The 16,218-nt window shown below is 33.8% G+C and overlaps 2 protein-coding genes across 2 annotated transcripts; both read left to right on the top strand.

The window, feature by feature from the left end:
* The first annotated feature begins 7 nt into the window (after positions 1–7).
* LOC130509094 (E4 SUMO-protein ligase PIAL1-like) lies at positions 8–4,285 on the top strand. The gene is made up of 17 exons (XM_057004700.1): positions 8–221; positions 364–426; positions 508–580; positions 695–760; positions 864–929; positions 1,026–1,114; positions 1,259–1,310; positions 1,401–1,475; positions 1,666–1,733; positions 1,829–1,877; positions 1,967–2,051; positions 2,154–2,255; positions 2,335–2,392; positions 2,471–2,522; positions 2,607–2,723; positions 2,821–3,372; positions 3,446–4,285. Exons 1-17 carry the CDS (start codon positions 106–108, stop codon positions 4,007–4,009), a joined length of 2,247 nt encoding a protein of 748 aa, XP_056860680.1. The 5' UTR covers positions 8–105; the 3' UTR covers positions 4,010–4,285.
* Positions 4,286–11,445: 7,160 nt separating this feature from the next.
* Positions 11,446–14,764, top strand: LOC130509087 (sugar transporter ESL1-like). Its single transcript, XM_057004685.1, has 17 exons — positions 11,446–11,728; positions 11,869–11,931; positions 12,026–12,115; positions 12,219–12,344; positions 12,446–12,511; positions 12,600–12,675; positions 12,763–12,827; positions 12,921–13,013; positions 13,104–13,184; positions 13,275–13,359; positions 13,463–13,506; positions 13,594–13,656; positions 13,738–13,797; positions 13,895–13,948; positions 14,039–14,098; positions 14,189–14,303; positions 14,389–14,764. The coding sequence occupies exons 1-17, from the start codon at positions 11,582–11,584 to the stop codon at positions 14,511–14,513; spliced, it is 1,413 nt and encodes a 470-aa protein (XP_056860665.1). The 5' UTR covers positions 11,446–11,581; the 3' UTR covers positions 14,514–14,764.
* The last annotated feature ends 1,454 nt before the right edge of the window (positions 14,765–16,218 follow it).

The raw sequence follows: 16,218 nt of genomic DNA, 5'->3' as shown, positions 1-16,218 counted from the left end.
AATAAAAACTATCAGAAGTTCAAGGGCAACCATAAGAAAAATCTAAAACACTGAGGAGTAACCTACATACTATAAAACATAGAGGAGTAAACTGCAAAGTATAAAATGCTATATAAGTCACACTGCCCATTCTCGGACACTGAAACTTGTCGGAAAAGACTAAAGAGGGAAGAAGAAGAGTCGTTTCAGGATTCATCAATGGTGTTTCCTCAGAGTTCCAGGTATCTTCTTTCTCATACGTAAAATTCTCATCTGACTTTTGATTTGCCTTTTTAGTTGTTAACTAGTATCAATTATTTGTTTAATAGTTTCTAATAAAAATACTTCACGAACATTCTTTAATCTTTTTGATATACCTTCTAGGTTGAGCGATCGCACAGAGGTCAACAGCAACGAGTTTCACGCTTACTGCTTGTCTCTCGCTACGTAAATCCAACTCACATGTTTAACCTAAATCTTCATTTTTTTTCCTTGTGGAATCTCTAAAGGTCTTATGTGAAATTGCAGACGAATCGACACAGCTATTTGGAATAATGAAGTTCCAACGGACACTCAAGAGCTTACTTCAACCCTCATTCACGTTTGTTTGATCTTTCTTTTTTAAGTTCAAAAAAAAAAGTTTCAATCTTTCAATGTGGTTCTTCTTCTTTTGGGGGTTAAGTATACTCATCTTTAAATGTTCTTTATGGTGCAGGTCGGTCAATGTAGATGTGATGATCAAACGAAGGCGGTGATCATGACGCTGATGATGTCAGTTAAGGTATAAACAGAAGAACAGAGTTAGAAACTATTGGAAGTTTTGCTTATTTAGTTATGTGTTTGGTCCTTGTATATTATAATGTCTTTTTATGTTTATTGCGCAGAGTGCTTGTGAGCTTGGATGGTTCCCGCAGAGAGAATCTCAACAACTTCTGGCTCTTGTAGACTCGGTATATATATATATATAGTTCCAGACGAATTTTTAATTACAGACTAGATTGATGTTTTTTTTAAGTAGGTGATGTTTTTTTCTTCTTCTTGTACAGATGTTGATGAGTTTCACCGGTCCTGAAAACGTCGCCTCTAGTCTAACTCCTAACGGTCCCGTCAGTCTAATTCCACAAGTCATGGAGAGGTTAGGCTGCGATTTTTTCATATAATACTTTAGCTTTATAGAGATTGAGTAGTAGTAGAATGCATTTGACAGCTTCTTAAGCCGTCTTCTGTGTTGTGTTCCATTCACTTATCTCAGTCTCGTCCTTTTCTTCTGTGTCTGTAGGTTCTATCCGTTTTTGAAGCTGAGGCATATTCTTGTTTCTTCTGAGGCGGAGGTAACTCTTATTTTACTTTATTCAGTTCTAAGCACTTTTTTTTTTTTTAAATGTGTGCTTTAAGTTAGTTTTTATTTTCTCTTGTGGCAGTCAGAATCAATCGTATTGGTGAAGAACTTCCATATTTCGAAGAATCTTCTGCAACATTCTCCCAGACCGAGAGTAGTATGTATTGAAATTCTTATGTTATATGGATGCATTTTATAACTCTGCTAGTCTTGGTGCTACCTTTTGTGCCTTCAGTTAAATTCTCTTGGTTGCTCATACTGCAATAAAAATGTCACTACAGCATGCCATATTTTTTTTAGTATTTGTTTATGTACAAGAATCTTTTGCTTGCTTGCTTGCTCTTCAGGGATTATTTGTTTTCCGGACAGACGACATAAGCAACTCTAGTTGTATCATACATCCTCAAGAAGTCAGGTGTGGTCTGATTGCTTTATCTTTTTCTATCAACCGTCAGAGACGTAGTTTCTCTATGTTAACCCCACATTGGCTTTTATATGAAATTTCTACAGCGTTTCGTTGAATGCAAGGGGCGTTGACAAGAGATATATCAACTCAATGGTTTGTGTTTTTTTCTTTTTTGAACTTTTTACTTGAAAAGTTTTTTTGAAGTACTTACAAGTAATATTTTTTGTAAAATTTGTTTTCAGGATTCTAAGCCGCAGCGTCCAACAAATGTTGCTAAACTGCTCCACCCTGGGACAAACCTTCTGCAAACTATAGGCTGTTTTGGAGGTTTCTTGTTCAATTCATATTTATTTTTAATTAAATTTCAACATCTTTTATTTATTCTCCTCGTTTTCAACGATAATGAACAGATACTCATTTTGCTTACAGGTAGTTACTTCATTGCTATTGGCTTATTCGATGACATACCACTCCCCGTCTATCCGTCGCTGAAAGATTATGTTCATTCTGAAGTCACTGAATCTGATTCAGGTAAAATTTTTTTTTTTAGTCACTAGAGTTAATTGCATATCAAATCATGTAGTTCTGTTTTTCAATTTTGTGTGTGTAGCTTGTGACAATCCTAAGGCTAAGGGCCCATCAAGGATATCTCTCAGCTGTCCTATAAGGTAATCCTTTGGATGTATTTCTAAGCTTTTGTTGATTTATTTCAAAGTTACCTTAACCTTTGTATGATGAACACTCAGCCGCATGCGTATCAAACTTCCTGTGAAGGGTCATGCGTGCAAGCATCTTCAGGTGACGCATCATTCCATTCAGTATAGTAGTTTTCTCAGTAAATATTCCTCAACTCTGTTATGACATGTTGCTTTATGTTTGTAGTGTTTTGATTTCTGGAACTATATCAAGATAAACACGAGAATTCCATCATGGTGCTGTCCGCATTGCCATCAGTCTGTCTGCTATACCGACATCCGTTTAGATCAAAGCATGATAAAGGCTAGTAGCTTACTACTGTTCCTTGGTGTTACATCTTTTCATATCCTACATGACTTGCATGCACTGGATAAACAAACACTTGTCTAATATCCAACAGATTCTAGAAGAGGTGGGAAGTAATGCGACCGACGTGGTTATCTCTCCTGATGGATCATGGAAAGTTATAACGGAGAGCGATGAGAATGTGGAAGCTGTGGCGGAAGCCACTCATCATCACGGAGACCCAAGTAGTTCCCAGAACTTGAGGCCAGCTGTTGTTTTGGATCTTACAAGAGATGAGAATGAAATGGAAACATCCGGAAGCACTCAGATTCCTTCTGCTTCAACGGAGACACTTCTGCCACAATCTTTGAATGTTTATGATGGGCAGCAGCAACAGTTCATGAACATTCCAGTGTCGGCAGCAGGAGAAGTCATCCACATGCCATTCTTTCCAACCTCATCTCCTCAAGATACTAACACGGGAAGCTCTAACATATCTATGCCTGCTGCTGCTGCTGCTCACTCTTCTCAATATCAAGGGTTACGTGTTTCGTCCCTTGGAGTTTCTCTAGGAAGAGACTCTGATATGATGGAGAGGTGGAACCACCACAACTATGCTCAGTTTCCATCCGTGCCTCCTCAGTTTCATCATCAATATGCAATGCAGGTTTGTCATCTATATAATCTTATGGCTGTTTTTTTGTTGTCTGTGTTTCTCATATGTTCTCATCTGTTTGCAGAACCAGAGGAGCGTGTCCACTGTACAGGAAAGACTAATCCCATCTTCCATTACATCTCCCCAAACTTCTGCTTTCAACTATGGAAGAGGGACCTCCGACCAGAGACACATGCAAAGACAGAATCCTGGTGGCGCAGGGGAACAGTTGTCATCGCGTGAGTTCATGAACTTGACTCCTGATAACTCTGCAAACAGGCCCCCACAGATCCGGATGATGCGAGGCAGCATAGCGCCCGGTTCCACAAGGTATAACCACCTGATCATTCAACCTACCCAGAGGCCGGTTCAGTCACAAACACTCCCTCCATCTCAGCCAACTGGTTACAATCACCTCCCTGTTCAGACGCAAGCTCAAGCACTTCCTCCACTTGAACCAACAGCTTACAGTTACGTCCCTGTTCAGTCACAAGCTCAAACACTTCCTCCTCCACCTCAAGATTTTTTGGCGCATCCAAGCAATCCGGTTGGTACTAATGAAACACAAGCTGGGAGCAGTTCACTGCCCGTGTCGGGAGATGTTGCGCCACTCGGGTCGTTTTGGTCAACGCCTCCTTTGACATGGTGAAGTATGATGGCTAATATATGCAAACATTATCGTTGGTAGCAAAAAACACAGTCAGTAAGTAGCATATAAGTCGGTTTTTTGGGTACTTACCGGTTTAGGCTTCCGGTATGTACATGGGGAAAGTTGTTTTTTCGGTCTAAGGTATTCTTGAGATTCACGCAATGTGAAAACACTAGGATATTGTTTGATCTTTTTTTTTTTGTATTTGATTAGATCCTAAAAACCTAACTCAAAAAGTTTGCATTCTGGTACGTCCATACAGGTGTTCATTTTGGTCCGATATACTCATATACCTAACTTAAGCATAACTTAAAAAGATTAAGACATTAAAGAGTTTTAGTGATAAAGAGTTTATCTAATGCAGTGGGCCAAGGAAGCCATATCTCAATATTCATGAGGTCGCAGTTCTTACTTATCCTATCATGGTATCAAACATCTCAATATCATGCAATCATAATCAAATTTGTAACCGTTGTTAAAGTGTCTAAGTTATTCATAAGTTTATTTTTTAAAAACTAAATCACTCAACTTCAGTTTTTATCTATCTTTTTTTTTTGAACAACCAGTTTTTATCTATCATGTTATCAAAATCCCATCCTACAAAACTAATTTTAAATAAGTTTCTTTAGGCTCTTGATTTCATGGCTTTAGTTAAAACCTTAACCGTTACAATTTTTTTATTTATTTTAAAACATATATAAATATATATACAATACACCGGTTACCAGTCACCACAACTTTATTGGATCAAGTACCATAGTTTTATACCATTGCTAGTGCAACTCTATTTTCTATTTTATATATATTCTACTAAGATAGAATATTTTTATCTATTACCTTGATATATTTTGAAAATTACTTCTTTGCCATTATTAGACTACTTTGAAATAAAATCTAATAAATAAGCAAATAGGTTGATGGTAGTTCAAAAGAAAAATAGATAGGTTAAAGTGGTGGCATTCAAAGCCGGTCAAGGACAAGCCACACAAACAACTGATTAGAGTATCCAAATTAATAGGATATATTTTTCAAAAAAAATAGTTGTATCTACAAATAAATAAATCTTATAGGTTTTTTTATTAAAATATAATTTACTAGACATTTTTAGTTAGAATAAAATTTGTTAAAAATCTAGTTCTCATTTATCTTGAATTCAGATTTGAACAATTCCAAAATTATGAATTTGTTTTTGGATTTTTGTTTAATTTTTGAAAATTTAATAGATGCAAGCGAAGATATTTTGAGGGTATCATACTTGAATCTTAAAGTTTATTTAAGGAATGTTACACTTTCATATATAATTGGTGATGATTTGTTTAAGAAACCAAAGATTCTTCGATAATCAATGTCCAAAAAATTTCGAAACACACAAATTATTTATAACATATTGTTAACTGTTTCGGTGTAATCGCCACAGCTGATAGAAGTTTTTTGAAATTGATGCTAATAAAGATTTAACCAGAAAAATTAAATTAGTTAGTTATATTATCAATTGAAATGGTTATGGTTTAAAGACTTGCCTATATAATTCTAATGGATGATTTTATAGAAAAAATGTAAGTAAAGTTATATTTCTAACAATAAGTGTATATAATATTATTGTTTTTATAAATAAATTATAGGTTTTGTTTTTTAATGAATATTTACGTTAGTTTTTACTATTTTGCGATATTAATAAAATTTATACAGAGTATAATTTTAAATTTTGATTAGGACAATATCAAAGGTTAGTCTTGCACTGGTGGTGGCATTGGTAGGTACAGTGTCATCATACCAAAAACGTGAACTATTCAAATTATAAATACGAATTTATACTATTATTTTTTAAACATGGAAACGCATCTATTATTTTATCTTCAAGAGTTGCGATATTTATAATCCAAAAGACAATAATTCGAAGGGAGACATCAATATACGAAAGACGACAAGAGAACACCGTATGAATGAATAAGAGCCAACCTCGTGCTTATAAACATTATATATCTACCGAATATTAACTGGACATCTGAAGGAGAGAGAATGAATCCAGTGGACCACGAAATTATTCAAATTAATTAAACAAGTTAATAATATACACATTTTATATCTTTTTTTTATAAAAGGACACATTTATATCTTTTAGGCCAATCTTTCAAAACGACACTATAATAGAATTTTTTTCACCAAAAACACACACAAAAAATGACCAAAATATATTTCATTAAAAAGTAAAAAAAAAGATTAAAAAGGTTAAAAACTCTTCCAGTCTTACTTATAAATATATAAATATATATAATTGTTAAATATATATATATATAACTATTTAAACAGATAATAAAAATAAAAAAATGAAAACTTTTATTATTGTTTTTGAATCATATGTTTTGAATTAAAACTTTTAGATAAATTTTCTTTCAAATTCGTTTTAAAAATATTGTTTTGAAATCCAAATTTTAAAAATTTTATCCTAAATTTTAAGTCTTTACTTTTTATTTTATTTTAAATCCTAATCCCCCCCCCAAAGAAAAACCTTTTAATGAATAATTTTAGTTTTCAAACTCTTATGTGCTATATTTTTAATAAAAAAAACTTTTATGGTCATCCTATAAATTTTCTTTATATTTTAACCAAATTCACAAGTTACTATATTTTCTATTGGAACTCCCACTTGTCTGTTACAATAATCTGTTATAACTGTACAAAACTCCCATGCTTGTGAAGTTTTCTTTTTTTTCTTACACTTTTTAAGCAAGTGGCATTCAAAAGCATATATGGGGATCAGGAGCCAGCAAATGTGATAGTATAGTTGTACAATACTCTTTCCAAATAAGTTTTGATACTCTCATGATCCTTTGTGTCTTCAATAAACCTCATACTTCTTTACTATAGTATCTTCTATTTTTTTATATCTTCTAATTTACCATGTTTCAGAAAGAAAAAAAAAATCTTATAATTTACCATTACTACTATGGCTATGGCCTATGTGGTTTATATTTGACATTGCCATCTCATGTGATTATGTAAGGTTTAAGGGGTTTGACTTCCTACTTAATTTGCTTTTTCATTTTAAGTATTCTTTCTTCTTGTTGTAGTGTTAATTTTCTATTTATTGATTTAAAATATGACAAACAAGTTTTCTCGTCCCGTTTTGTCCCATTCAATTGATCCGTTTTTAATCAGGTTGACAGATCCGCACGGACCGCGGTCCCTGTAATGGTTGACCAAACCTGCCCCACCAAAAATGTAGATCTTTGTGGGTCGGCCTGCATGACATGAAATTACATACGGGCATATGGCTTTAGACACTTCAAAACATGATTCTGATCGCTTCAGCTGCTTCAAGACGTTGCAGCATGTGAGTCAAGTCAAAGATTGAATTGGATTAGACAAGACACTTGTTTAACGACACTCACGATGTGAATCTTAACTGCTGCAGGTAGAGGCGACGTGAAGACTAGAACCACCATCAGAGTTCCACTCTTCATTATCGGGAGTCCTATACGGTTTTGTCAGTAGAAAAAGAATTGAATCACCTTTTCATTTTCTTTCTCTTTTTTTTTTTTTTCATATGGAAAGTGAAGTGAAAGAAATGATGTTTACTGATATTTGTTTTTCCGTATAATATGTTTCGGCTCATCCCGCATAAGGCTCACATGCATCCTACAAGAACATGTCCCTAAAGTTCCACAACTTTACGGGCCTACAATATCAAAACTCAATACCGTCCCATTACAAGTATTTTCGGGTTAGATCTGCGGTCCAAGTTCAGCATGCATCCCATAAGAATTGAAACGCCTTTTCATTTTCTTTCTTTTTTCTTTTTCTTTTTCAGATGAAAAGTGAAAAAATAATATTTACTGATCTTTGTTTTTCTGTATGACTGTTTCGGCTCATCCTACTAAAATTCGATCCCGCAGAAGGCTCACATGCCTCCCACAAGAATTTATCTTTAAAATCCCACAACTTTACGGGCCTACAATATCAAAATTCAATACCACCCTATTACAAGTAGTTTTGGATTAGACCCGCGGTCCAAGTTCAACATTGCATCTCTATCGACACTTACTTTCTTTTGTTTTGTGCACAGGAGTATTGTTTTCCCCCATCTTGATTTCATGTTTTTTTCCTGAAAAAAATTGATTTCATGTTTATCTCTCTTAACGTTTTCATTGATTGTTGTATGTTTTATGGTTTTTGCTTTTATTGCCACACTTCATGATCTTGACTTTCCTTTTATCTCCTTTTATCTTGATCTTCAGTTACTGATACTTTTTTGTCGGCTTGTCTATGATTATATTACTGTGTTCACTGTTCAGGTATCTTGAGCGAGTAACTAAAATACAAGAGGTTTTCAAATCCAGAACAAAAGCTTTCAAAACGCTGTAATTTAATTACTAACAATAATTTAATTTTGTCAAATAGTAAATAAATATTCTTCTGGATCCACCGGCCCTATCTAAAATAATTTTCTTAGGAAACCACCTTGCTAGTGAAAAAGGAAACCACCTTGTTACTATTAATTAATGCTTTTAGGTCACGATTTGTTATTGAAGTACCCACTTTCTTCCTCACATGGAAAATGGACATTGTAGGTCTTAAATATAATGAGTCAGCAAAAGGAAGCCACACACCGTAAAATTCCAAATTGAGATTCTCTTCTTTAAGATACGAGTCAGTCACTATCTTTTTTGTTGTCACATTATATCACTGAGGAGGAATCACTTTTCTCTTATATATTTTATTTTTGTTGCTACTGCGCCTTTTTCTTTCTCTTATTTTAAAAGTTCAAAGAGGCCGGCAATTAAAGAAAGTTTCACACAGAAATTAGTCAGTGCATCTCTAATTAAGCGTGCGTTGATAGTTGGTTATCACCCTGAGGTAGATAAGAAGTTCAATATACTAATCAAAATGTAAATCTGAACCCTTCTTTTTCCGAAATAGTTAAGTCGAAGTATATAATATAACTCGATGGTTAAAGCTACATTCGGCTGTAATTCATCATCTTTTGCGTCTGACAACGCCGTCTGCGATAACACATACTACTCAATTTCTGTAAACCTACTGCTACGGCATATCAAGTTTCATCACAACTTATTTTGGTCACCTCCAACCTAACACTAAAACTTTATTTTAGCGTGATTTTGACATAAAAATTCTTTCTAATCCAACCTTAAAAATTACATTATTTTAGTACAACACTATAATTTCACATTAAATTTGTTGTAAAACTATTCACCACACTAAAATAATATTTATCCCAATAAAATATTGTTCACTTATTTTATTAATAGAACACATAATTAAATAAGTAAAAAATATAAATATAAATACATATGATATTATAAAATTACTTTTAGCATTAAGTTTAATGTTGTGGTAGAAAATGAACATTTTTAGTGTTTAAATTATATTAAAATAATGTGAATTTGACACTGACTGGAGATGTTTTTACAAGTTTGATAAGTCATCCGCAGAATGTGGTTTCTTTAATTAAATTAATAACTAAAAGTATAAATTAGAGAAATAAAAAAGAGAGCAGAGAAGAACAGTTCTTCCCGAAGAGACCATGGCTTTTCTTTATTCTACAGGTGTCAACTTTAACTTGGTGTATATTATTTTAATATTAAAATGGTACTCAAGAGACTTGAGCAAGTTCTTTGCCATTGCTGATGGCCTAGCTATCTTTGACTGTTCTCAATTCATGTGCCAAGAACAACTCATCGTCTCTCAACAGACAAAACAAAGAAAAAACATTTTCATTTACTCTATTACTAGTCACACGTGCAATATGATTATCCTACTACTACTCCTGTGAACGAGTCATTGTATGCTTTTTTTTTTGGTTAAAGAGTCATTGTATGCTTATCTACGTAAATAACTGTCAATTAAAAATATTAGTGTAAATGTGGCCCTTAAGAAATGGTAAGGCCGAGCAGCTAAAGACGGTGATTTATCAGTGTCTATCTTTCATAAAATGTTCATAAAACAAAACATCATATCCATTTGCATGAAGGAACGCACAAAGTTCCAGCGATTTCTAAAATGCGTCCAACCTGCGGCTACAGAAAACATGAGAGTGACAAATAACGTTGGTTGTGTGTTCTCCGAGTTGTTCCATCGAGTCGGAGCCACATAACTTTTACAAGACTTACAAAATGAAAATCGTTCTCTACCCTTTAAGCCCATTTCCGAAATTTCTTATTTTGCTAAAAGCCTCATGTTACCTTTTATCTGCTCTTTTTTAAGAAATAGAGACTGAGATAGGACAATAAAACACCTTTTTGGCAGAGAAACTTGAAAATTCAAAGGTTGTTGATGATTTCCTGATGATCTTGTTACCAAAATAAGCGATCAAAGCCTGTCGATATCAAAACTAGATATGACAATCGAAATGCGAGGAGAAACCGGTGCGCATGATACGGTTTGAATAAATATGGATTTGTAGTTTCTGGATTTGCTTACAAGTAATCTTGAATTAGGTAATTGGCAACAAATAACGTGCACGCCTTTTTCCTATGTAAACTTCAAACCACTATCAACGCGTTTACTATTGCATGCAACTACTCCATCATGCCAACTCATTTCAATTCGTGATATATTGATTATACATACAAGCGTAAGGAAAAATTACATCTACTCTTTTTTTTTCAACAATATTACAATTCGTAGTATTTATATTGGTCTTTGCATATATATACGACAAGTGATGTCTGAGGCTTGACTTTTTTGCTAACGGTGATTAAGAAACCAGTTAGGTATATATATACACCTCTACACGATAAATGATTCTTGCAATTTTTTTTTGTATTTAAGCTTACACATTTTCTTAATATCCACCATGGAAAACATGTAATTTTTTCTTTGGTCAATGGGATAAATTATTGATTTTTTTGACAAAACCGTACATTGATATTCTAAGACGAAAATTTCGAAATGAGTTTTCTTTTCTTTAAACGACTATATATTGAAACAAATAAAAAAAATTAATGGAAAAAAAGAAACTATGTATATACGGTCCAAGATGATTATGTATTTATGGATAGTTTTGTTCAGTCCAGTAATTCTAAATATGTAACAATGGTAGCTAGTTAGTTTATGCAACACGGATTAATAATTTTTCATAATACATAAAAGTAGTGCATCACAATTTTCAATCTATATTACTGAATGAAGAAGGGATAACAATCTTACCAAAAAAAAGAAGGGATAAGTGAAAAAACTAATTGATAAAGACGATTAATCTAAACCAAGTTTCAAAAAAATAAGAAAGATGATGAATCACATACCTCTTTAAAATATCACATGACAGACGGCCAGCAAAAGGTCAAGTGAACCCCATTAGAATCATTAAAGAGTTCAAATACAAAAAAACAAGAAATTAATAAAAAAAACGAATAGAAACGTGACACAAAAAGAAAAGATGGAAGCTGACCTCTGGCTTTCCTTCCTCCATTACTCAAGGAGTATAAATATGCTTTTCTCTCGACTCTGTCTTCTTCAAATCGAAGCAACAAAGCATATCTTTTTGGCTAATACCCAAAAACACCTTTTAGCCAAAAATTCTTGAGGGAGATAAACTGATCAAGATTCAAGATGACCATGTCGGAGAATCAAAGAAATCTTGAAGCTGGGTTGTTACTGAACAAGAACCGAAACGACATCAACGAGTGTCGTATCACTGTGGCTGTGCTCTTCAGTACTTTCGCCGCTGTTTGTGGCTCTTTCTGCTTTGGTTGTGCGGTTAGTCAAATCTTTACTTCCTTTTTATTTTGTCTGGGTTCAAAACAATAATAACAATTAGTTTGTATCCAAAAAAAATGAGATTATGCTTATTATAATTTGTTATATATGGAATTAACTAAGAACGTTGGATATTGCAGTTGGGTTATTCATCAATGGCTCAAACTGGGATCATAAATGATTTAGGCCTCTCTGTTGCACAAGTAAGAAACCAAAACCCTTTCATGTTTCTTCCTCACTCAAACTATAGATTACCTTTACATTTCTGCTTACATTTGTGTCTTTTTATTACTTCAGTACTCCATGTTTGGATCTATCATGACTTTTGGAGGGATGTTTGGTGCCATCTTTAGTGGAAAGGTCGCAGATCTCATCGGTAGAAAAGGGGTAATTTTAAACTTACCATCTCTACTATCAGTATTTTTATTACCATCTCTACTCACAGCTATTTTAAATTTAATTTTCTCTATGTTCTTTATAAAAAAAACAGACAATGTGGTTTGCTCAAGTTTTCTGCATCGCCGGTTGGCTTGCGATAGCATTTGCACAGGACACGATGTGGCTAGACGCTGGAAGATTTTCCACAGGATTTGCAGTTGGCTTATTCAGCTACGTGGTAATTATTCTTTTACTTTCTTGTTTCTTTATATATGAGTTGGGTTTTTATTATTATTATAAGTTTAAAAACTGACACTGTTTTAACTCTGTTGCAATCAGATACCAGTTTATATCGCAGAAATAACACCAAAACATGTTCGAGGAGCATTTGTATTTGCTAATCAGGTAATTTAAAAATAATTAGGGTGTGTGAAAATTTAGCCAAAAAATATTTCTATACTAATGATCTTAAAATTTCTTTAAACTGTTACAGCTGATGCAAAGTTGTGGGTGTTCATTATACTATGTCATTGGAAATTTCGTTCATTGGCGTAATTTAGCTTTAATCGGTAAGCTTAATTGCATTCGAACCTTCATTCGAGCAGTTTAATTGATGAAAGAAGAAGAATAATTTATTGGTTAATTTCTTTTCTCAGGTCTGATTCCATGTATTTTGCAAGTTGTGACTTTGTTCTTCATTCCAGAGTCCCCTAGATTGCTGGTATGTTCAGAGCTTAATGGACCCTTTTAAAAAAATTTTGATTTTTTTAGAAAAAAACATGTGAAGTGATGATTACAATTTGGTGGTGTGTAGGGAAAATGGGGGCGTGAAAAAGAATGTAGAGCTTCATTGCAGCTTCTCCGTGGGGATGATGCTGATGTCTCTGAAGAAGCCAACACTATCAAAGTACTACTTAATTCTCTTTTCAAGCACTCTGTTTTCAAATACTTGTTGTTTCAACTCAATACGTGACTAAATAATTAAATCCTACGTTAGGAAACCATGGCGTTGTTTGATCAAGGACCAAAATCTAGGATTATGGACTTGTTCCAGAGAAGATATGCTCCATCTCTTGTTGTAAGTTAGCCTAAAAACGTTTTGTGGTGAAGATAACGTTTTTTTCTCTCCATTGCCGTTTACTGAAAGTTTATGACGGTTTCTTCATAGATTGGTGTGGGGCTAATGCTTCTGCAACAGCTCTCCGGAAGCTCAGGGATTATGTTCTATGTCGGTAGCGTATTTGATAAAGGAGGTAAACAGATATAAAAGACAAAACTCTGTTTTGCATGTAACAATAATTGATTTGTCTTTGTCTGTGAGTTAACAAATCTTTTTTTTTTTTTAATTCTTGACAGGATTTCCAAGCAGCATTGGCTCAATGATTCTTGCAGTGATCATGGTATGTCTCTGCACATAGTAGTTTCATTCTGTTTTTTTCAGTAAACCCTCCAAGGAGTACACTTAGTTATTGTGTTATTGTTTGTAGATACCAAAAGCTATATTGGGTCTGATTTTGGTTGAGAAAATGGGACGAAGGCCGCTTCTACTGGTAAAGTTAACCTTTGCTATATTTTCAGATCAAATGTGAAATGAAGCAAAGTCATTCCTTAACATAATGTTTTAATTACAGGCATCTACTACTGGAATGTGCCTTTTCAGCTTGTTCCTTGCATTTTCCTTCAGCTTTCGGGTAAAATTAACAACTTTTTAAACCAAAACACGACATCAAAACTTTGAATCTACTCTGTTGGATTTAGATTTATCATATCTATTTTCTTGTTGGGCAGTCATATGGCATGCTAGATGAACTCACTCCAATCTTTACATGTATCGGTGTTGTGGTACGTACAAAATCATTTATAGACATAAGCGCAATGCTCTTTGTATGAAACTGATCTGATTTTCACATGATGCTTCTTTCACGAAAATAGGGTTTCCTCTCTTCATTTGCCATAGGCATGGGAGGCTTACCATGGATCATCATGTCTGAGGTACAAACCAACATAAACTTCTTTCAAGAAACTCCTTCTCGAAGTCAATAAGCTCTAAACAGAAAACATTTTTTTCTATTTTGGTTGCAGATTTTCCCGATGAATGTGAAAGTTTCAGCTGGGACTCTTGTTACCTTAGCCAACTGGTCCTTTAGTTGGATTGTAGCTTTAGCCTACAACTTCATGTTAGAGTGGAACGCATCAGGTATGTTACATGGTCAATTAAAGTTCATGTTTACACTTTACAAATTAGATTATTTCTTTAATTCTTAAGGCTTACTGTATTTCAGGAACATTCTTGATCTTCTCTAGTATATGCGCTGCGGGTATATCTTTTATTTATGCGATGGTACCCGAAACAAAAGGAAGAACACTTGAAGATATACAAGCTTCTCTTACAGATTTTCTACAATGAGTTTGAGATTTACATGTTCCATTGTTATTTTTTTTTACTCAAGTGGGGGAGGTTTATAGTAGTTTTTGGTATAATTGTTTCCTCATTTGTACAATAGAGAGAAGAGATCAGTTGGGAAAAATTCTTAGATCTCTATGTTACTCAGCTACTCCCATTTATGTATAGTATAGTCCCATTTACTGTAACTTTTTTTGGTAGTTTTCACAATACAGATGTACAATAAATTACGACGGAATATGTATATACTTTCCCAATAACATTCAGGCATCGTTTATGTAATGTTATAAAATAGTGATGTATTTCTTTTTGAAAATTTATTTTGATTTTGAAATTTAATTCTCAAGATAACTTGGCTATCGATGTGCCAACCACACAGGTGAAATTTAATTCTCAAGGTAGCTTGGCTATCGATGTGCCAACCACACACCTGTGACAAGTTGAGTAAATCTAATTTGCATAACTCATAAGGATCAGTCCTTTGAAAGTATAACAAACCTACGGAGGTTTTAATAACCTTGACTCTCTCTTTGTTAGTTGCAAACAGTGTCGATCCAACCTTTCCAAAAAAAAATTTATGCCTTACACTCGTTTAAAATTTTATATTTTTATCATTCATGTAAATTTTGTTTTGTGTCATATATACAACTAAAATTTTTGTTTAGAACTGTAACACCTCAAGCGGTCGGTTCCTTCGCATATGTTCCCGACCGGCCCTGCTTGCAATCTATTGAATTTTAAATCTCGCGTAATTATTTCTCACAAGCGGTATCTTATTGTATAGTACTATATTATTATTAAACTATCGTGGTTGGCAGCTTTTGCATGTCTTCAGCATGATTTGTGAAGCAGAATCACTTTTAGAAAGATATATTTCTTAATAAATCAGAATGGAACAAAGCGAGCATGTGGGAATGATCTCATGAATCACCTTTTCCTGTTTCCATGATCTTGTCGATTTGATTGTTGTTTTTTTTAATTAGAAAGTTGTTCTAGAAATCGCTAATGGAGTAGACAGAGTAACAGTATATAGTCCAGTCACTTAATCGCTGACTAGTCAATGCCTCTGTTCAAAGTTAAACATTAATTCCATTGCGTTAGTTTCTTCTAAGGTCCAACATGTTACGTAACATTCAATTTTGTTAGAAGAATAAACGAAAGAACGAAATATGAAGATGAACCAACTTAACTCAAAGTATTGGTAAAACCGTAAAACTGTAAATATTTGAAAATATCCAGTTAGCAACAAACTAGTCAATTAGTTGGTCAAAAAAAAAGTTGGTAGGTTACTTGCCAAGTTGCCATAATCGCGTTGCGTTACGAATACGTAAAAACTGCACTGTTTGCTAAAGTCTGAGTAAAAATAGTGAATTATGATTTGGTTTCTGTGATGCAGTGGCTTGACAAAAACTAAAGAGGGCCTATAAATGTTTGAGCTTAAAAGCCCAAGTATATAGACAACATATTTGGTTAGAAAATGGGGCAAAAGAAAGATATACAATTGGTCCATAGATTACAGGCCACAAACCTTCTTTAATAACCCGTTGAACACAAAGTTAGTTGGTATGCGATACTACTTTTGAAGTTTGAACCTACTATGTTTATGCCTAGAGTATAATTGGATACTACATGACAAAGTTCTTTTCGGTCACTTTCTCTTTAATCAAAGGGATAAAAGCACGTGTACATTCATATAGCCAACGTGAAG

Source organism: Raphanus sativus, chromosome 1 (genome assembly GCF_000801105.2).
Source record: "Raphanus sativus cultivar WK10039 chromosome 1, ASM80110v3, whole genome shotgun sequence".
NCBI classification, from domain to species: Eukaryota; Viridiplantae; Streptophyta; class Magnoliopsida; order Brassicales; family Brassicaceae; genus Raphanus; species Raphanus sativus.
This window is presented reverse-complemented; position numbering and strand designations above follow the sequence as displayed.

Coding starts and splice junctions, on each gene's coding strand:
- LOC130509094 (XM_057004700.1), top strand. CDS start 106: ATGCTATATAAGTCACACTGCCCATTCTCGGACACTGAAACTTGTCGG. Junction 222..363: donor GTGTTTCCTCAGAGTTCCAG/GTATCTTCTTTC, acceptor TATACCTTCTAG/GTTGAGCGATCGCACAGAGG. Junction 1,476..1,665: donor ATTCTCCCAGACCGAGAGTA/GTATGTATTGAA, acceptor CTTGCTCTTCAG/GGATTATTTGTTTTCCGGAC.
- LOC130509087 (XM_057004685.1), top strand. CDS start 11,582: ATGACCATGTCGGAGAATCAAAGAAATCTTGAAGCTGGGTTGTTACTG. Junction 14,099..14,188: donor CATGGATCATCATGTCTGAG/GTACAAACCAAC, acceptor TTTTGGTTGCAG/ATTTTCCCGATGAATGTGAA. Junction 14,304..14,388: donor GTTAGAGTGGAACGCATCAG/GTATGTTACATG, acceptor ACTGTATTTCAG/GAACATTCTTGATCTTCTCT.